Genomic DNA, 21,658 nt, shown 5'->3' with positions numbered 1-21,658 from the left:
CACCCTCACACCCTCATTCATCAGTGACCACCAACTTAACACGACAACCACTGTGAGCAAAACAAACAACAAAATTCAACCTAATATTTTTACTATTATCATTGTATCTCGTTAGAACAAAATGTACATGCAATGTAAAGACCATCACAATAGAGTGACCTGATACTCATTTGGATGCATAGAGATGCCTAAGATTTGGCTCACTGACATTTTATTAGGTATTTGCAAAATGTTTTGATTAGTCAGATCATATTTAGAATATAATCCAAAATACCATTTTACACATTGAGTCGTTATTTAATAGACATGTGGGTTCGGGCTATCTAAACTAAAAAGCTCAGTGGGCACGTACTGCATCAGAGCAGACGTGCATTTCAGTGTGTGGAGTCAAATTGTGAAATTCTCTGGGAATCATTTTAAAAGTTGTTTTGTCTAGTATTCAATTTAAGAAAACGCACAGAGACAAAATAATTGCATGATATGAGCTTGATGAGCTTTATTTGTGTTCAGTCTTTTGTCTTTGGTTGTGTTGGATTTGTCCCAAAAGGAACCTGGTGATCAAGAACCTTCATTCAGCATCTTACATAATATAGAGAAAGAGACGTCTTGCCGGTTGAAGACACCTTCCATAAATATCAAATATGTCAAATGTCAATCATGTTGTAAATGGATCATAGTGTCAGTAAAGCACTTAAGCCTCCTGAGTGGATGACAAGAAGCCATAGGTTTCATCTTTAACCAGGTCAGGGAAGGCAGAGAGGGGTAAGCCTCAGAGCTTACATGTCACTCTATGGGTTTCCCTTCACTCCACAGAGGAACCCTGCTGAGACGAGCAACACCATTGAAGGCCGATCACAAATCAATGTGTTCTTTCAACAGCATGGCTCCAGCTTTAAACAAAGTGTTGTGAAAAGAAATGCGGGATTAAGTGATCCAGTAGTGACAAGGGAGATTAAGAGAGTTATTGATTAATCATGCAGATGTACATACATGCATAGGAGAAATTTCTGTCACTCTTCTTCTCTACTCTGTTTTAGATGTTTGATCTTTGAGCAGCCTGCTCCTTTGACTTTGGAAGGATTAGCCTGGCCTGAAGAGGGAGTAAAGGTTAAGATGGGCAGAGCATTCTCATCCTATCTCCCACATGGTCCACTACGTGGTCTTTACGTGGTCTGGCTCCATCCTCTTGTGTCCTCTCTCTAGCTTTCCACAAAAAGAGGCAGTGGACGGAGAGTATTCCCAGCAGTGGGAATGAAATAGAAAGAGGTGGTAATACAATAAACAGGGATTTTTGTTGTTCTGGGATTGCTTACAAATCAAGCACATAGAGATTTCTGTTCTTTCTCAATCAGCATCAAGAGAGGAATGTTGTCATGTCACTTTAAAAGAGGTAAAAGAGAAAATGAAATAACTATACATGTAAATACAAGACAACCGCATGAAAAGATACAGTAAATAGTTGGTTGAAAACACTAAAACCAGGAGCAAAATATCCCACCATGCAGTAGTGGGCCTGGGCCTAGGGGCTTAAGCAAAGTTTGAAGTTGGGGGTGGCCTCTCCTCTTTTCTGGAGTTGTACTGGGGGAGAGGCAGCAGCCAGGTGTGGAGCTACTGGGCAGATGAAAAGGTCTCCTTGGTGTGATTGCTCCTCATAGAGAGGAAGACTGACTGATGTTTGCACATATGGCCATTAGAGCAAAGCAGGTCAGGTGCTGAAGATGACTCCACATGGTGTTGGGTTCGGGTCCGGGTTGTGACGGCAGTGAGCTGGATCAGAGAGCAGGTAAGGTTCCCACATAGAGCAGGAAGATCTCAAAGATGTAGTGAGGGTCTGCTAGGAATACCTGATTTAGAGAGCTCTGTCCATAATGATTTCAACTATCATGTCCCAAAAATCAGGCAGAGGTTTGTGGACCTCGGGTGGGATCTTGTTCAAAACTTACATTGTGCAAAGTCTGTGGTATGAGTGGAGCTTGCCTGCAAACCAAGAAGGTGCTGAGGAAAGCTGAATGCAGCTGAATAATAACAATCTACTCCAGATTCAGTAGAGTGGTACAGACAGGCCAGAAAAGTCAGTGACGTAGGGGCTGATTTGAAGGCATGGGTGTGGCTAGAGGCAATGTCAGGCGACTTCTAAATGGCCTGCTTTCCCTAGCTGGGGATATTTTGCAGAGGTAGTAGAAGCACTCTGAGGAACTCCTAAACTTTATAGATATGCGCTCTGCACACAAGGCAGACCTGAGAGAATTTGGAGAGTCACCAGCACATACTACAATCAGAATTAGAGGTGAAATGTCCCTTTAATGAGCTACAGTGTAGGGCATTAGCACAGGCGGCTGCCACTCACTCCTGGCTAATCCCTGCTCAAACTGCCTCAGGCTCACAGTCTTCTTCCTAAAACAAGTTTCGGCTACAAGGCAGGTACCCAGCTAATTCTGGGATATATCTGGGAAAACTGAAAAAGAAATCACTTCCACTCAACATATGTGCCGAGCATATCCACATAAAGCACAGCAAGACAAACGGGAAGGCAGAGAGAGACACTGATGATGTCAGTATGAGCTGAGCACAGTGGAGCATTAGCACTAGCAGCTTGTGCCCCCTAGGGGACTCTTCTTTTCTGTGTGCACCACACTCATAATCCCATCAAAACTCACAGACACTATCTGTGTCTTCTAGGAATCCAGATCACGATGTAACTGTAACTGACCCACATAGACAGAACTGCCTGCTAGAAATTACAGTTGTGTGTTTTTATTTAAACAAAGCAAATGAGGTTTTTTCTGCCTAGAACATACCTTTTGTAAAAGTTATATGATTAATAATTGTAAATCATTAAAACATTAACATTATTATTGATAATTTTCGAACCTACAATCATACCATATATCTACCGTATAATGTGAAGGGTAAATCCACATCCACATGTATTTGGGCAGTAGTTCACCAAAATGTATATGTAAATCTTTATGATAAATAATAGCCTATCTATTAGAACAATTTAAACCATGTTCTAGGTAAATACTTCTTTCTAGTTGGTCAGAAAGAGTGCATTCAACTACTGGATCTGGAATATCCTTATTAACTACTGGTCTGCTGGTGTACCCCATACTTCTATCAAACTGAGATACATTTAGTAAAAGACCTATGCAAATCAAAGCATACCATACATTAATGACTCTCTAACAATAAATCAGACTTTTTGTAAGAGCTCTTGTTTTCCTTACTGTGGTCACCAATTAGACATATTATTTTGCGCACTTCATACACAGCACTGCAGATACAGTAAATAAGCAATTTTACATATGAATTGTGTTGTAGTTGTTAATTATTTTCTCTGCTGGGAACAATAAAGAAAACATTGCAGCCACCTGAAGTCTCCGCTTCAGTTGAATGCCTGTCTCACTGTGGAAAAATAAAGCTAAATCTAAGAGCTGAACACAGAGTGAGAAATCACAGACATCCACTGTATTCATAACAACCAGCTGTCACATTTCAAAAGCAATTTAATGAACTGTTCCTGGTTGACTCGCCAAATCATAACTTCCTTAGTACAGTACATAAATATTAGTTACTTGTAGCCACCCAATTAAAGTGAAGTGTTTGTTTGTGTCCCCTCAGGTAAAGTTGAGTCTCATCCTAAAGTGGAAAGTAGCTACAGAGGTTTTAATTATTTCATGAATGACAAGCCACAGACAGCAGAATTGCATGTGGTATATTCAATTTATATTAACTCTTTAGGACTGGATGCAACATTTATGTGTTTAAATCCACAACTTACAATAATGTATATAAAAACTTGTATATTACAAGTTTTATACTACAATGTCCTGTTGTATTTTTGTATTGGTGTTATTAATGTACACTAAGTCAGAAGAGTCATGGACGTACCAATGAAGGATTGACAACTCAATAATCATATCAAATACATATGAAAAAAATCATTTTACACAACTCATTTTAGGATGAGGAATGTGCATTAATGGCATATCAATGTAACAGTAAGCCTGAAACACAGGACTTACTCAATATTTGACAAAATGAACTCGGTGTCAGTGTCTGACTCTGCGCTCCAGTCTCCTTTACCATTGCTCAGTGCTCTGTTCTGTACTGGTGTTTCCACACAGTGCTTCATGTCCTCCAACAATTGGCCAGGCACAGGCATGCTGGAACCAGAGCCAGTCTCTGGTTCAGGGTTAGGGTCAGGGTCAACATCACAGCAAGAGTTGGTGTCAGTGCCAAGGCTTAGGTCGGGGATAATGCCAGGGTGAGATTCCTCCTCAGAACCAGGTGTTTGGTCCGTCTCTGGACTTTCATTGGGAGATTCCTCTGCCTTTGTATCTGGGTCACAGACCTGTCCTTCCTGTTGCTCCTCTGTCTTCAGCCTCCTGCGGCTGATCAACTTCTGCAGCTGTAGCTTGCTGGTGAAGAAAATACTGCGCCAGCCCACCTCAAGTGCCAGAGATGCCACCTCGGCCGAAACTGTGTTGCAGCGTTGGCGCACTGCCTGCTCCCAAAACTCCTCTGACCCACATAGCTGAGGAGCGGAAGTGAGAAGTATAAGAAATATTATAAGCTATTATATAATAAACAAAAATAGAATATTACTTTGGATTTAATAACTAGTGATTTATAATGATGTATTTTCACATGACAGACAGACAGAAGTCAAAATTATGCTGTGGTAAAACCTTAAATAATAGACTTGATGTTTCTGATCTCAGAACACATTTTACTTTTGGCAGCATCTCTTTGTGTGTCGCTGGAACTCACCTGCCTGAACCTGCATGATGTTCGTCCAAGCTGACCCACATCCTCTAGTTCTAGATAATTTATTATCCGCAGAAGTAAGGAGTCAGACAGGTGCTCCAGATAATCATAATGGCCTTGGCACAAAGCCTTGGTGTACTGCAAGATTTGACGACCGAAAACCATACTGACCTCACCTGGGAAGAAACCCATTATTTTAGCTGTCATCTCACATACAACATTCACAGTACATAATCTGAATATAGAGTGATAAGAATGGTACAATAAAAAGCGTGCATTTCTGCACAGGTTTACTGTAAACAGAACATATTAAAAAATGATGTGGTACATAATCTTCTAGGCTTATCAAAGCTATAGACTAATTAAAGCCTTGAGGATACGTACCTATCCACAAGAGCTGGACAGAAAGTATTTGAAAAATATTGAATGTATTTAAAATTGACAGGGCATGTGTCCTGTTTTTAACATCACTGCAAAACAGACACAAACCAGTGAGCTGCCCAGTAATTACAGGCACAAAGTCAGTTGTGACTGGAGTGAGTGGTCCCTGTTTTAATTACCCCTATCACATACTAATGGGGAGCCACTTAAACACACAATTTACACATCATAGTAATGGACCTTTTTCACAGCAGGAAAAGCACGGGTGTAATTGTGAAGTACAAACATGAAGTCCTTACTATGCAGCCAAGTGTCATCCAAGAAATCCTGGTGAGACTCCCTCAGCTCCCCAGGCTTGGAGTACCTGTCTACAGCTCTCAGAGATATCTTCCACCATCTCCATATCACCTGCAAGTGACCATTCAAAGGATCATCAGCGCTAGAAATATACATAACAGGCTATGGAAACACACACTTGTCTTCTTGTATGCATTGTTTTGTTTAATCCTCCACACAACAGTACAGATATTTACATATAACAAAGGAAGAAAAACTGTAAAACTGTATAATGCATAACGTTACACCCCCAAAGTAAGCCAGTGAGTTTTGTTATATTAATTGCGATACTTTTGGGGCTATACAATCCTAATCAACAGCAAGACAACACACACACACACACACACACACACACACACACACACACTTACTGCAGTTACTCCATTCAACGCACCGTTTAACTTGTTTTTTGAAGTACAAGAGCAAGAACGGGGGAAACATATCTAGATTAACTAACTAACAAGCAGCAAGCAGAAATGGCGTGAAATTGTTCGCTGGCTAACGTTAATGTGTTCTGTGTTTGTGGCAAGTTTAGCTAGCTGCCGTTAATGTTAACGTTAGTTAACGTTAGGTAATTTAAGCTAGCAACGCTGAGGGAGTTACCGATAATGAGCAGCACCCTGCTCAGAAGATAGCAAAGGCGTGTAGTTTTGACCCAGAGTGAGGACTGTCAAAAATATCAATACTTACATCTGACTTGGTGACAGCAAAATTATAAAAGTTCTTGTTGGGTGGAGGGCCCCGTCCAGAGATTTCAAACAACGGGTCTGTTAAAAGAGACGCCATGTCAAAGTGTCTGTGGGTTGTCATGGCAACAAGGCTTTCTCAGGTGGAGAAGACTTTGAGGTCCAGTTACACGGGAAGAAAGTTCGTTTTAACCAAATTAAAAGGATCGTCATGGTTTCTTGATATTATAATTTATATATAGCTACACCTAATCTATAACACAGATACATATAGGCATATACACTCAGTTGCTTATTACATATACTTAGCTAGATAGCTAAACGTAATGTACTCTAACACAATAACCCTGCAAACGTCAACCGTCATGAGGATTATAGTGCTTACTTTTGAGTTTATGTATTTTAGAGGCTGTTTGTTACGGAACACCCTGAAGGTCAAGGCGAAATTATTTTTGAGGACTACTTTTGCGTTCCTTCGCATTAAGTTTGCATCCCCCCGACAACAGAAAACAGCTAGCGTTGGTCCAGTCCGGCTGGATATTAGCAGAGATGATGTGACACTTTACACTCTGCATTTATTCCTCACAGTAAACAGCCACTGGCTGCGAGCACAGCTGCAGCTGCTCTGCCTGGCTTGCCAATACAATGTTAGTTACACGTAAATAAACTAATGTGTCGCAGCCAGTCATAACAACCAAAGCTGCGCAACGGTAAAGCAAAATAGCGTTATTGCGGGGGAACGCAAAACGTAATGCGAGGGAATGCAAAAGTATTTTGTTGTATGATAAATGTGTTCATGTATGTTTTCTATATGTGGTTGATTTACTGTGTATTTACTTTGTTAAAAATTCAAAAGTAGTCTTCAAAAAAACTCTCGTCATTACCCCTGGGGGGACAAGATATTAGTAGCACCTATCACCTGAAAATGTCAACATAAAATGCCCATTATAACCATCACAAAGATAGGATAAATTGTACAGCTGTTGTATTAGTCTCAACTAGTTTTAGCTGGATGTACATAATACAGAACTGATTCATAGTTAAAAATCTTTTAATTTATTTATACATATATTTATATATGTACACATTTACTTACCTATTCTTGTAAAGACAAGACACACATTGTCAAATTCATTGTTAGTCATTGGTAGCACAATTGAGACCCGAGTAGTCTGGAGTCCCAGGCTGATCAAGTAATGCAATAATCCCGAAATTAACCTGTTCTTTCCCCTTGCCTTATCAATATTCCCCCTCATCCTGTTCTTCACTCCAAAGGCTTTTTAATCAGAAGGCAAAGAAGAAGACAGATGTCATGGGAGTGTGGTAAATACAACAGAACTAACATTTTATAAATATTTTGTTTTCTTATGTTATACATTTTTTGCCAAGGCAGGGTCCGGTAAACCTGTCATTCCCTGTCGAGAACCTGCAACCACATGAATAACTACTTCACTTCTTTTGAGGCAACCCAATTTGGGTCACACCCACAACCCTGAAGCTTTCTAAACAGTCTTTCCTTTTGTCTTTACCATATTCATAAAATAAAGTGAATATCTGAAATGTGCTCCTCTGACATCTTCAGCCAACAGGAGAGGTTATCGGAAGTATATTTAACAATTTGACCTATGTTTTATAGATTAGGGTAACAGGGCAAAGAAATAGTCATCTTAATGCCTGCACGTTCCTCAATTTGTGCTCTAGTAGACCCACCTGTCCCTTTACCTGGCGGGCTAAAACATCAACGTCTCTGCCGGCCTCATATTCAAGAAGCTGCCCTTGGTTTCAAACTAAAATTTAGCCCCTACTCTTTATTCACAATTTCAGAGATATTGGCAATATTTAAAAGGAAGACTAACAGTCCAGGGTGCTGTGTCCCATCCACCTGCTTGGATTGTTACTCTAATTTAAAAAAGACGTGGGTTTGGTTGCTTTGGGTTATAGGCAACTTGGATCTGGATCTGTTGGTTAATAAAAGGACATTTTGCACCTTAATGCTAGTATAGTAGCAATTATGCTAAAATATCAAAAAGAAATCCCTTTTGAAAATGAAATACCTGCATCATCTTGGTTGCTTCACACCACAGATCATGGATTTGGATGGAGCCCTGTTAATAATCTTAAAGTGTATACCCTTACCTATGTAGATAGTTTGTAGTGGAGGGAGGGGGGTTCCACGAGGTGTGTGTATACTCACCCTTGTTAACTCAGTCCTTGTTATACATAACATGTACTTAATTGTGATTACAAATAATGATATGCACAGAGCTTACAGTCGTAAACAAAAAATAAAAAGCATATAATGTATTGTATGTAGTCCAAACAGTACATTTCCCCCCATAACAGTCCCTTAGTCTTCAATATAGTCCTTTGTACTCCTTTATAGTGTTGTAAACTTTTTTTTTTATGGAAAAAAAAACAAAAAACTTTAAGTCTTTCTTTAAAAATGCACTGCCTCTAATTGCATGACGGAACGGGTGCGTTGAATATGTGCTGCATGCTGCCCTCTGGCGGCGAGGACTGGGAGCTGTGCTACAGGAAAGGGTTGGTGGATGAACCCCCTGAAGAAAATGACCCAGCTGGGGCTCCCGCCTGAAATAAATCAGAGTCAGCATTCAGATTTAAGACACATTACTGAAAACATTACTGCTGTGAGACAATTAGCCCTTTCATATCAAATGTTATAAATAGCAGTTTTCAGTGAAATCAATCAGTTCAAATGTTATAAATAGCAGTTTTCAGTGAAATCAATCAGTTCAATTGTTTTCTTAAGCTGATAAAGCCTTTTCCACAGTACATCCTTTATTTCTGTCTTTAAAACAGTCTTTAAAAAGTTGGGAAACAAAAGACAATGCATGCTCACCATGAATGGGTTATTGGTCATGCTAGGGGCAGCCATGGGCTGCCCAAAGGGCATCATGGAGGGCTTGTTCTGACCGTAGACTGGGAATGCAGGGCCTAGGGGGGATACAGGGATTTACAGGTTGAGTCTGCTCTCTCCAGCAGTTAAGCAATGTGTAATTATAATATTTCATTGCAACTGTTATATCAACAGGCCATAAAAAGCAGGCTATAAAGAGTCAATGATAAACAGTTTTGCAATAAACTGAATTATGATAGTTAATTAAAAAGGGACTGTAAAGAGGAGGAGAAAAAAAAAATCAACAAGAGAGCCAAGCCCCCGCGTGTCAGATTGCATTCAGGTGTGAACAAAGCCTTATGAGTGATGTCAGATTTGTTTATTGTGTTACTGGTCCAGAGCTTTGTATTGAGCAGAACCCTAAAGCGTTGTACCCTAAATGCAACCTTTTATCACTGTGCAGTAGCTGCCACTGATACTTTTCATTTGCTGCAGCAAGACTTAAACTAAATTCCCAATGCAGAGGGCCATAATGTAGATACAGATTGTATATAATTCATGCCAAGGAAAATGCTGTACGTAACCTAAATCAATGACAGGTACTGCACAGGAGTAACAGGGTAAGAGGACAGAGGGGTGTGGGAGGCGACTAACCATTAGACTGAGGGTGGTAGGCCCCAGGTTGAGAGTAAGGGATGGGGGCCTGGCCAGGGAATTGCTGCTGGAAGTTTCCGCTGAAACTGGTCGGGAGGCAGAAGGAAGACGCATTCCCAAAGCCGGCGGGCATGCTCATAGAGCCAGTACCAAACGAGGCTACAAGACACACGCAGAATGTGTATACACAAATGTACACACACACACACACACACACACACACACACACACACACACACACACACACACACACACACACACACACACACACACACACGGAGGAGTAAATTCTAGATACTTTGGCAAATCACAAACCTACTTGGCAATGTAACTGGGTTACATCAAAGTAACACAAACGCCTACATACGAAATGTGTTTTATTAAATACACTAAACATGAAATGCACACACACCTGCAGATGGAGCTCTGCCATTGGTCTGGAAAGGGTTGGTGGCCATCTCCGGGGCAACGGCTGCAGCAACGAAGGGATTTGTGGATGGGACGGCTAGATGAAATAAGGAGTAAGTCGCAAAATAAGTCTCCGTGCTATATGTGAAAATGTATTTTCATTCTGTATGCATCACTATAGTAGTAATCACTATGACCACCTCCAAAGCCAGGCGGCATGCTGGGTAACACAGGTGGATTCTGGGCTGGCGATGAACCAAGCACTGGTCCAAATATGTTCCTGTAAAGAAAATGTCCAGATTAAATGGGGTTTATTAATGCATTATCAACCTTTACAATTGACTCCCTTATACTGTAGCAGTTCAGCTGTGAAAGGACTTCTTATAGACTTTTAAGCGGAGAATGGATTTGAAGATTTTAGTTGGCATTTCTCTGACATATATATACAGCATACTCATAGTGTCTAAGTAATATCATTTCATCATGTGAGGAACATTGTTTAACAACACATGTTCATCAGGATTTCCAAGTACAGAGGAACCCTGTGAAGGAAATGAACTGTTTCTGGTCAAAGTTTATGAGCAGTTTTATTACAGTATTACTGTGTTTGTTTGTGTGTGTGTGCCAGCCTCTCACCCTTGCACATTGCTGCTTGTGGAGACAGTGGAGCTGAGCTTGTTGTCCAACTCAGCCAGAGCAGCATAGCGATCCTCTGTGCTCCCTGTGTGGGACTGAGCAGGGACGGCACTAGACATTGATGGGATTGGCACACCTCCCCCTTTCAACACATTTTTGAAAAGGAAAAAAAAGATATTCAAAGATAAGATCAAAGTGCCACATGCATACACACACGCTCAAATAATAAAAAGACAAAGAAATAACTAACTGATTCAGGTAAAAGCTTGGTATTTTGTAACATATGCACAGTGTGAGAGTCAGGGCTAAATGTCCACTGGGTGTCTCTCGTCACGTCACTTCTGAGATGTCTTTGTCAAATGAATTCAAAATGAATGATGATGTATTGGTGTGTTCCCAGCATTGCTAACAACTTAGCACGTCTTAATTGTTCACTGCTCTGAGCATTACTTTAAAAACCTTTAAAATTTTGTCCAAGACAAATGTGCTCCCATCAAGTTTTCAACAGTTGCTTAGCAACAACAGTGATGACCAGCACATGCTCTAAGCATCTATAGAGCTTTGCCAGATACAGAAAGGGCTTTCCCAGTGGACACAGTGGGTAAGAAATGAATAAGAAAAAGAGAGGGTGAATGTGTGTATAGGGTGGAGGAAAGACAATGGTGGGGAGGGGGTACCTGATGAAAAGGACTTTGAGGGGGGTGATGTGCTCAGATGGGATGGAATTTCAGTGTTTCCAAATGCCTCAAAGTTGGCAAAGTTGGTATTTGAATTACCCTGAGGTGCTGCAGCCATACACAAGGAAAAATTAACAGACAATGAATGTGGAAATAAAAACAATGGCAGGGCAATGCATGGGATGATGACAAACCAAAGGCTACATACTGCTAAATATCTGTATCAATCTGTATTATTCTGGGTGAAATGTTTTCTCTGAGAGAAAGCTATCTTACCTGACTGGCTTGGAAAATGTGCAAAGTTGGCAAAGTTGGTAGAGCTGGAAGTTTGAGTGGGTGGAGCAGCAAAGATATCTCCTCCGAGGTCCGAGAGCAAGTCAAACTTCTTCTCCTGGGCAGTGCTGTGAGCCTGGGAGCGACCTAGCGCAGGAGACTGGGCAGTAGCCGGAAAAACAAAAGGACTGAAACTTTCCTCCAACCAAATTCTAAAAGACACCATAGATGGATATCTAATGGGCAAACGGAGGCTCAGTGTACATTTCTGTTACCTGGCGCAGTGGGGTCTTGTTGAGCTGCAAGGTCTTGAGGGGTTGGACTTCTGGGGTACTGCCAGTGCTGCTGGCTGAGGAGCCGGACACAGAGGCCTGGACACTTACTACTGCCCTTGCCTGATCTGGAGGAACATACCTAGGCATTCAGGAAAGAACACCATAACAAATGTAGAGACATAATTAAAAAAAAAAAAAGGAATACGATCTCATCTGGGCAGTATGTGAACATACAAATGAGTAATTGTTTGTTTGATTGATTGATCTGATTGGGATAAAGTAAGTATTTCAATCTTATCAAATGGGACCTTGCATCATAAAGCACAGTGTTTAAAAGTTGTGCTCTCTTTCCACCAACACTGCAGTAAAAGAAGAAAGTGACACGTAGACATAAGAAGTCCTAGACAATGAAGAGCATGCTATCAAACTCAAATGCATGGTTAACCAAATCCATGACTGTAAAATGTTTTCTTGGCAGAGGTAGCACTTAACTCTCAGCACTCTTTCGCTTTAAATCACAGCTGATAACAACAAGCCTGCATTACTGAATGAACTGCAGAACTTTTGACATTGACATTTTAGCACAAATATTGACTACCTTTCCAACTACATTATTTAAAGCAGTGCAAGTATAAAATATTATCTATCCATTTATACATTGTCTATTCACACGGTGAAGAACGGAAATACGACTGGTCATGAATGTTGGTCTGATCCCGATCTTTTATCAACAGATTTTACTTTTGACAAAACGTATCAAACAAACAAAAAATGATCAATGTTTATGTTACCATCTTTTCTTTTCGTATTTTTCCTGAAGGAACTCTTTTACTTTCTGTGGTTCTCGGAAATCTGGAACAACCAATGTCCTGTCGTCATAGAGGCCCAACCAGATGTGTTTACAGACCTACAGGGGGGGCAGAGGAATGAGGAGAGTGGGAGGTAAGGAGGGGATTGGGGTGGGGGTGGTGGCAAAGCCAGGAGAGAGGTGAGAGAAAGCAAAGGGAAGGGGGAGGGGATGACCAGAAATGGGAGAAAAAAAGTAGGGAGGGAGGAATGCCAATAAAGTTGACTAAGCAGGGTTCAGAAGAATGCCAACATCCCACTTCAGAATCAAAACCAGATAACCATAACTATAAAAAACAGTGTTGATCTATGTGAAACATGGTGCAGAGTCCTTTGTTGTAAAGTGTGCATGATACCTCATTGCTATGTTTCTGTAGGAACTCAATTTCCTGATGTGTGAATGTGGTCATAGAGATGGACTTCACTCTGTGTGGGGGATTCAGTCCTCGCCTGTGGGTGGAGGAGGTATATGTTAGCTTAAGAACAAGAGAAGCAGGATGCAACCCAATGCTGCTCATGTGATATGAAACGAGCAAACAAAAACCCCAATCACAGGCGCACCCATACATTCTCTTTTCAGAGTGAATACATGCAGGAGTATTTTATGTTTGGGACACAGAAACTGAGTGCAAGTATGAACATTTTACAGACATTTCTAAAATGCAAACCAGCATAACATCAGAGGTAAGCATCTACTGCTACTTAAAAGACAATAGACTTTATGGAAAACAAAAAGGCACAAGTTAATTCAGAAACATTTGACTGTTTGATTAGAAATGACCTAGACTAAATTAGAAATGGTAGAGATTGTGCTCACTGTTATTAGAGACAAATCCCAAATACACTTTGTGTTTCATTGTTTTAAAACATTAAATCATAGTGAGTGTAATTAAGATTCTTTTACATGGATCCACAGAAGAAATACTTTGATCTAAACCAATAATTAATTGCATGAGCATTTGAAGTTTACGACATTCAAAAATCATAAGGTAACTGGTGCAGCTAACTGTCACATAATGAGCCAAATTGAAATTAACCTGCGTGTAATCTGTGGGAAGTGACATGAAGTCACATACACTAGCTGGAAGGTGCAACAGTTAGTTGGTCAGTTTTCTGGCAAAAGCGAAATCATGAAGACAAATGTTTTGGGGGTTTTTTTTATAAATACAAAAAGCACAAAACAAAAGCAGATGTTTGTACCAGGGGGGCTTAGACCCTCAAGACTGAGTGAAAAGTCCACCAACACTTTGGAGTACAGCAGGGTCAATCATAAATATGTGTATTATATGTGTATGTGTGTGTGTGTGTGTGTGTGTGTGTGTGTGTGTGTGTGTGTGTGTGTGTGTATTTTTTTTTTTTGCTGTAAGTCTGCCTTGAGCAGGCTGTTCTCAAAACTGAGGGTCATTGCAAGAGGGACACTAGCAAGGAAGGGCACCAAGAGGCCTAAGGCAACTCCAGAGGAGCTTTTATTGCGAAGATGGAGGGAGACAAAGTGCCGTCAACAACTGTTGCTTAACCAGTTGTAGTTTTATGGCAGATTGGCAAACATAAACACGCTTTTTAAAAAAGAAAAATCACATGACATCTGGGCTAGTGTTTGCCATAAGGGATTGGGAGACTCTGAAACAAAGTGGAAGACAGTTCTATGGTCTGATGAGACCCAAACACACCATCACCACCATGAAGGCTTGTGATGGCAGCATCCTGCTCTGGGCCATGGAAGGCTTGTGGAGGTTTAAGGTAAAATTAAGTCAGACACTCAAGACACATCCTGGAGGAAAACCTGATGCAATCTGTAACAGGACTTGCTGAGCACCAACAATGTTAATGTGCAGCCAAGCCAGAGCCCAGACCTCCTTCCAAGCCAGAATTTATGGCAGGATTTGGAGATTGCTGTTCACAGCAGTTCACAGAGCATTTGCAAAGTTTTGCAAAGAAGAATGAGGAAAAACCGCAGCGTCCAGATGTGTAAAGCTGATACAGACCTATTTACATAGACTCAAGGCTGTACTGTTGCCAAAGGTGCCTCGACTAATACTGACTGTAAGAGGGGGAATACTTGTGTCAGTTACACTTTTATCAACATTTAAGTGTCACTTTTTGTTGATCTGTATCAAGAAGGCCAGATGAATCCACTGTGATTTAATGATGCAAAACAATAAAGAAAAAATGTCCAATGAGGTAAACAGATTTTTAGATAAGCATTGAGTTTTAAAACTGATGCTAGCACTGTCCATACATTCAAACGTTAGTTAGAGTTATTCCACTTTTCCTAACTGATGTTCTACTGACCTAATTCTGTACAACACACTGGCTGGATGGAGGCTTGCAACACCTTCCCTGACATGAACATGCAACATACTGACAGCAAGATAAGCAGAAAAGTGTGCTTCTGTATGAGCAACTCCATGGGCGTGAGCAGTTACGATCTTGCATAAATCAGGTTCATTGCCTAAATCCTGGTTATGATTTCATAACGATGAGTTTCCGAGGAACAAGAAGTGGTTTCATCAGACAGCAGCTAAGGACGACCCAAATGCCCCACTTCGTCTTTCAATTACTTCCCAAGTTGAGAGACCCACCGTGCTCCTGCTTATCTATAGGTGTGTGTGTGTGTGTGTGTGTGTCCGTCGGGCTAAAGTTCAACTTGAGGAGGTTCCCCTGTGACGTGCTGTTTTTAAACAAGTTAACGTTAGTTAAATATTTGACTGTTTGGTATGTGAACCTACAGTTGGGTGTGCTAACCTTGACACCACAGGCACTGAGACATCCCTCACACTCAGTCTGTATGTATCTATAACACCACATCTTATCACACTGAAGTCCTGCTGTGAACAAACCAACCCGCCGACACTACCCGGCCCAACCCAACGGCCTCGGGAGGGACCGAGGGTACCTGTCCTGACTTCAACGCTAGCTAACGAGCTAACGGTACCGCCAAGTCAGTGGTGGACCGAACAAAAACCATGACCGACAGCGGTGCCTTGTCCTTTGCCTGGCGGACACCGAAAACAATGAAGAAGATACTATCGCCCAAAAGGAAACTCACAGGATCCCAGAGCAGGTGGTGCAGACGAAGGAGCCCACTGTCATGTTGACATAGGTCGGGCCGCGCTGGTCGCAGTCGAAGCATTTCCTATTCGCGGGCAGGCTAGTCATTTCCCGGAGCATCTTCAGATGAGTCTCCTCTTGCTTTCGCTTGGCACTTGTCGCCATGGCCGACAACAGCGGGCTGGTATCACCGGGGAGGAAGTTTGGTAAAGGGACCCGGGGCAGGGCGGGTGTCTTCAGGATAAGACTTGTCGCGTGCGACGGCGGTGGCCGGGTAGACACCTTGCTGAGAGGTCTAGCGAGGAGACTGGGCGACTGACAAACTGCTTCTTCTACACGGAAAAGAGTGAGACGCAGACCAGCGTCACAAAGCACAGGCGCCATCTGTCGGTTTGGAATGATGCCTCGTATTTTTATGAAAAGTAACTCTCCTTTTGGAAATATTTCAGAATAAAATACTGAATAAAGGGTGCTATGAAAACAATACATTTGTACAGTTTGCTGTGTTTGACCCACACCCAGTCACACTTACAATGAGAACGTCACATAAACAAATAAACTTTTACATCATTTTAATTTCAAAATCCCAACAACATTACAAAATAAAATATAAAAATATACACATAAAACATACAGTGTATTCTCTGTATACTGTGTTTACAAGTATTTCAAAATAACATATTTTTTATCTTCACGTGGATTGAAACATCTCACTATATCTTTTAGACATGATCCCACTTTAGTGCATGTTTTAAAATTCAAGTCTTTGGCCTCTGCCTTGGCACCCTTTACACAACAGGTGCTCATTGAATATCTAGAGATGAGACATCCCCTGTCTCCAGTTTTGGCTTGGGGGTAGGCCTCCCTGACAGTGATCACACTGTTCTCTTTCATAGCCGCCCGCCGCCTGCTCTGCTTTTCTTGGTGGCTTTGCAGGAAACTGCTGGATACACTGAAGAACTGCTCAGTGAATTGCATTGTTGGGGACACTGCTGTCGAGACAAGATCAGATTATTGTATTGTCAGTGGGGGTAGTGCTCCCATGCAGAGACAAAGACTTGAAGTCAGTGTCTTGCAAGATGCCTGTTTTGGCTTCTTCTGAATTCGTCAGTGACTGGAAGATCACTTGGAAAAGCACAAACGCAAAACTATGATCCAACATGTAAAGCTGCTGGCTTGAAACTGTTGAAATTTGTCAGTTATTAATGTTATAGAAAATAAAATCAAAATCAATGGAAAACCACTTAGTCAACATGGATTCTCGAAGATGCTAGACTTTCTCATCGGCACAGGAATAAGGCATAATCATTTGTTAAAACAAAATCATCTCAAGGCAGAAATTCAAGATTGAGATCACAGATTTGTCTGTCAATGTTTTTTTCATATTTTTTTTGAGATATCTGGAAAGACAGAGAGGGTTGAAAATGACTCCTTTCCCACTGTGATGGTGGAGGCAGCAAGCGGCAGATGGTGGGGGCCTTATTTCGTCTTTGGTCTCTTTCTGTTGCTGCTTAAAGAGTTTGCAGCTTCCACAGGCTAGAGGGAGAAAGAGAGAACAAGCGTTCAGACAAATCAACACACCACATTTGGAACTACTTGGAAACTGACTTTTTTCAAGTCATAACTGACTGAAGTAGAAATCATGACTGATTCAGACATTTCATTTCATCCAATTCACTTTTGTATGTTTTGTTATGCTCACCTGATCCCTCTTTCTGGTAACTCTGAAGAAGTCCTCCATGCGAGTCTGCCTGCTACACCCTGCTGCCCTCTCCTTTTCCCTCTCCTCCCGCTTACTTTCGCGCATCTGACGGAAGTTCTCCATTCGACGACGGACCCTGTCCTCCCTAGAAACACACCAACATGAATGCAGTCACGACTGTCTTTGAAAGAGAGAAGCATGTGAAATTTAAACTGGGCTTGTGCAAAAATACATAGAGTGCATACTTAACGTGTTTGACGTGACAGAGGAACCCAACCAAGGCTTCTTCATCTGGCTCAGTCCAGGTGAGTTCAGGAGCTACAGTTTGTGGGGCATCCAAGAATATCTTGCGTGCTTCTTTGTACTTCCAGGAATGTGGCACAGGATGGGTCTGAAGAGCAGCAGATACCAGTGTCTTAATAGATCTTTTACTTTTTTGTAAAGCAACGTACAGAAAGAAAAACAAAGACCACTTGTTGTCCATCTAGTACCTTTCTGTTGATATGCAAAACCACATTCTCAATAGTTCGGTGCTTCTGGATTAGTGTCAGAGCTTTCTTAGGACCCAAACCGGTTATCTTGTCACAGTAGTCACAGCCCAACAAAATACACAGGTCAACAAACTGGTGGAAGAAAATTGCCAAAGAAGAAAAGTTTGAGTATTTCCGTATTACAAATTATGATATTCTATGCTTTGAGACATCTTAAAGAAAGTTTCAGTCTTACCTCTACGTGACTTAATTGGAGTTTCTCTAACAACTTGGGTAAAGAATATTCAATTATGTCACTGTGAAGAAGAAGAAGAAGAAGAAGAAGAGGAGCATGGACCAACATTAGATCAGTTTGGAAACCTCCCTCATAACATATATGCTTGTGGACTGTATGCAGCTCATTTGATGTTACCGCTGTGACCTGCTAGACAAAATAAGAAGCACCTAGTTAGTCTTCTTCTGAGAGTTACCGTGGCTTAAAATACTTCTGTCAGCTCGGCCTAGTTTTGTAGTTCCCCCAGTTGACGGGATGACGTCTGATTGGAGGACTCACAGTCTCGGCTGACGTCAATGCATCAATATCACTACAGATGAGCATGTTATGTCACAAGCTCTAATACTTCGACATTATCACTTACACATCACCACGTGTACACATGCGTGTGGGTTTAATTTTCTAGTGACAGTGATCATGAATCCAATGCTGTTTTCTGAAGTCTTAGATGTCAGAGGTTATAAAGAGTACTAAATGCACACTTCACTACAATGCAAGAGTATAACTTTACCCAAAATACATCTGAGCATGCTGTTCATTATGACAAGCATGTCTCAAGTCTCTGCTACTAGAATTTTCATCGTACACTGACATGAGGGGAAACTATGAGGCTACTCATAAAGTAGGGAAAACGCATTTAACAATATAAATATCTATGGCATACTTTGGAAAAATAACCAGCATGAATATGAATTATACTAAGAAATGGATTACTGGAAAAACTCCAGTACAATCCTTTAAGCAACACATGAATTGCACAGTTCTTACCTGTCCTTCTTGGCGTTCAGCTGGCGGATGAGAATATTGGCTCCAAACGGCAGTGTGTCCATGTCCTCAGATGCCACAGCGTCCACAGTCCCCTCTCTCACCAGCCATGCGCACCGTGCCTCAGCGTCCCCTGGAGCCTGGAGCACAAGACATAGAGAAAGAGAGCAAGATAAAAATGAAAAGGCATGAAGTGAGGGAAGAAGGAAAGAGACAGCGAGAGAAATATGAACAAATGTATACAGTATATTCTACGTTTAGCAGGTCGTACCTGGATGACAGGAACACCCAGAAGATTCAGGAGCTGGAGACAGTCTTTGGTCAGGGGTGATGCTGCGTGGAGAATGACAATTTGACATTCAAATAATATTCCCAGCGTTATCTCTCAAGAATGTAGTGCCGTATATATAACTAATGAAACTTAAACTTATCAATCTGTGTAGATGTACCTGTGCCGGTGCGGTTGGGGGACCTCCAACCAGCTGCCTCAGCTCGCCTCTCAAGCTGCAGGAAAAACAGAAGCTTTGTTCAGCATGGGTGGCAGTCATCTGTATTACACTACAGGTGTGTGCTGTGTCTATCTTATCACACTGGCCCATCACATTGACTTTCACTTCCTTGTTTTTTTTAAAAAATATATTATCTTCAGTCAGCACAGTTCTACCGCCATTATGAGCATGTCAGGGAAGAATTCAGATTAGTCTGTCTCTGACCCGTGACTGTCCTACACGCACCAGGAGGATATGTTTAGTGTCAAGTTGAGTCAAAAGATACAGATCTAAAAGTGTCACTCACAACAGCTGTCTTTTCCCCGGGAGGCTTTCCGTCGAACACAAACACTGGCTTTATGTCGTGTTCTAGGAAGGTGAGCGTGCGGAAGAAGAGACCTGTTAGGGGGCTACAGAAAAGAAATATTTTCACTCAAATACACTGGCCAAAGAATAGAAACTGCTGTTTATTGTTGAACATACTATTTTCTGGGACTGTGTCAGAGAAGTCTTGTCGGAGAAAAGAGAACAAATCTACTGTTGCTCCACGTTAGTGAGACACAATGGTAATTGGCCATCAAGGAGCTCACCTCAGTGAAGGCGTCGCTGCACGGAACTGGTTCACAACAATAGAGGTATCCAGTGCGATTACTTTTCCTGTGGAGTGTAACACAGCACCAGCATCATCAGCACCTATAATACAGTTTCCATGGCTTGTCTATCACATCCTCTCATCAGAAGATCAAAAGTAACTGATTACATTTCTTCAAGTACAGTTTTTATGCTCCAGCTATGAAGCACTCTTCCTTTCCTTGTGACATGTCTTATTCCACTACATTTCAGAGGAAAATATGATGTGTAAGTATCAGTCAATTACATAAATATACAAATGATATTACAATACTTTATTTACCTGGCAGCAGATAGTCAGTTCACATTACTTGACTTCAAAAGACTTCTCAATAAAATGTCTCTAACTGCAGCATTAATATGCTGTCAGTAATGTAATATTTGTATCTAGCTATATTAAATCATTCTTCTTCATCTTTCAATTCAGTAATGCATTCATCAATCATCTTAAGCCTCAGTGACTGTTTCATCGGAGCTTGGCCGGTAATATGTTGGGGTTTGTGTCATCCTTTCACTTGGCAAGATACTCGTGCCTCCTTCACAGGTACAAACCCAGCAGCAAACAGTTAGTTAGACCAGTTAACATACAGTGTAATTAAACACCTATACAGGTTAATGTAGACAACACTGTGGGATAAACAATTCTTCAGAGGCTATTTCTGATTGGTGTTAATACTTCAGCAGTGGTGGAAGAAATATACATATCCATCACTTAAAGTAAAAGTAGCAATGCCAGTGTAAAAAAGACCTGCAGTCAAGTACTAGTATTATCAGGAAAGTTAGTAACAACAGTACTCATTATGCAGTGGCTCTTTTCAAAGTGTTTTAATTCTATTTCATAATAATAAATATTATTATTATTATATTATTACTGATGCATTAACACGTAAGCAGCATTTTAATGTTGTGACTGATCAAGGTCGAGTCAATTTTAACTAGCATACTTTCTGTAATCGTGTTTTGTAAAAAGTAAAAAGTAGTGTTCCCCTGTCAAATGTAACGCTAGCTGGTTAAAAAGTGCAGTTCATAACAGCAATAAATGGAAATACTCAAGTACTTTTGTACTTTGTACAACAGAGTAAATGTTGAAGTTTTACTGGTAATATTTTATATTTACTACGTTTCAGAGAAGTGACGTTAGTGTTACATTGTGTTGTGTTAAATAGGTTTTGTTGTGTAGTGTGATTGATGGTTGTAACGTTAACGTAAAGTTAGCTAATGCAGTAGCTAGTCAGGTGCCTGTATGCTAACGGTAGCAATTAGCTATCGCTGACAAAAATTAACTGCGCCAGTAAAATAGATTGGCACGCTATCAGGGATATTACCTGTGTAGTCACTGATATCCTTATGAGAAATAGCACCAGGAGCATCCGAGCGGATCAAATCTGCCAGTTTAGTGATCCCCATTGTACTACCAGCACCACCGGTCTTCTGTTGTATGAATACTTCCGGAAGAAA

At 41.1% G+C, this 21,658-nt stretch overlaps 3 protein-coding genes across 3 annotated transcripts; all 3 read right to left on the bottom strand.

The window, feature by feature from the left end:
• Positions 1-4,021: 4,021 nt before the first annotated feature.
• Positions 4,022-6,273, bottom strand: fbxo36b (F-box protein 36b). The gene is made up of 4 exons (XM_070918826.1): positions 6,178-6,273; positions 5,451-5,559; positions 4,774-4,946; positions 4,022-4,537 (listed from the first exon to the last, which is right to left on the bottom strand). Exons 1-4 carry the CDS (start codon positions 6,271-6,273, stop codon positions 4,022-4,024), a joined length of 894 nt encoding a protein of 297 aa, XP_070774927.1.
• Positions 6,274-7,248: 975 nt separating this feature from the next.
• On the bottom strand, positions 7,249-16,118 carry agfg1b (ArfGAP with FG repeats 1b). The gene is made up of 12 exons (XM_070919123.1): positions 15,849-16,118; positions 13,156-13,249; positions 12,745-12,860; positions 11,954-12,092; positions 11,682-11,838; positions 11,406-11,513; positions 10,729-10,870; positions 10,293-10,372; positions 10,097-10,189; positions 9,685-9,843; positions 9,034-9,128; positions 7,249-8,762 (listed from the first exon to the last, which is right to left on the bottom strand). Exons 1-12 carry the CDS (start codon positions 16,013-16,015, stop codon positions 8,703-8,705), a joined length of 1,410 nt encoding a protein of 469 aa, XP_070775224.1. The 5' UTR covers positions 16,016-16,118; the 3' UTR covers positions 7,249-8,702.
• A 289-nt stretch (positions 16,119-16,407) lies between these two features.
• LOC139296665 (probable flap endonuclease 1 homolog) lies at positions 16,408-21,607 on the bottom strand. The gene is made up of 11 exons (XM_070919136.1): positions 21,526-21,607; positions 20,161-20,227; positions 19,878-19,980; positions 19,532-19,586; positions 19,354-19,415; positions 19,086-19,222; positions 18,279-18,339; positions 18,044-18,175; positions 17,798-17,943; positions 17,553-17,697; positions 16,408-17,386 (listed from the first exon to the last, which is right to left on the bottom strand). The coding sequence occupies exons 1-11, from the start codon at positions 21,605-21,607 to the stop codon at positions 17,330-17,332; spliced, it is 1,047 nt and encodes a 348-aa protein (XP_070775237.1). The 3' UTR covers positions 16,408-17,329.
• Between the last annotated feature and the right edge of the window lie 51 nt (positions 21,608-21,658).

This window comes from Enoplosus armatus, chromosome 14 (genome assembly GCF_043641665.1).
Source record: "Enoplosus armatus isolate fEnoArm2 chromosome 14, fEnoArm2.hap1, whole genome shotgun sequence".
Classification (NCBI taxonomy): domain Eukaryota; kingdom Metazoa; phylum Chordata; class Actinopteri; order Centrarchiformes; family Enoplosidae; genus Enoplosus; species Enoplosus armatus.
Note: the sequence above shows the minus strand (reverse complement) of the source record. Positions and strands in the feature narration are given on the sequence as shown.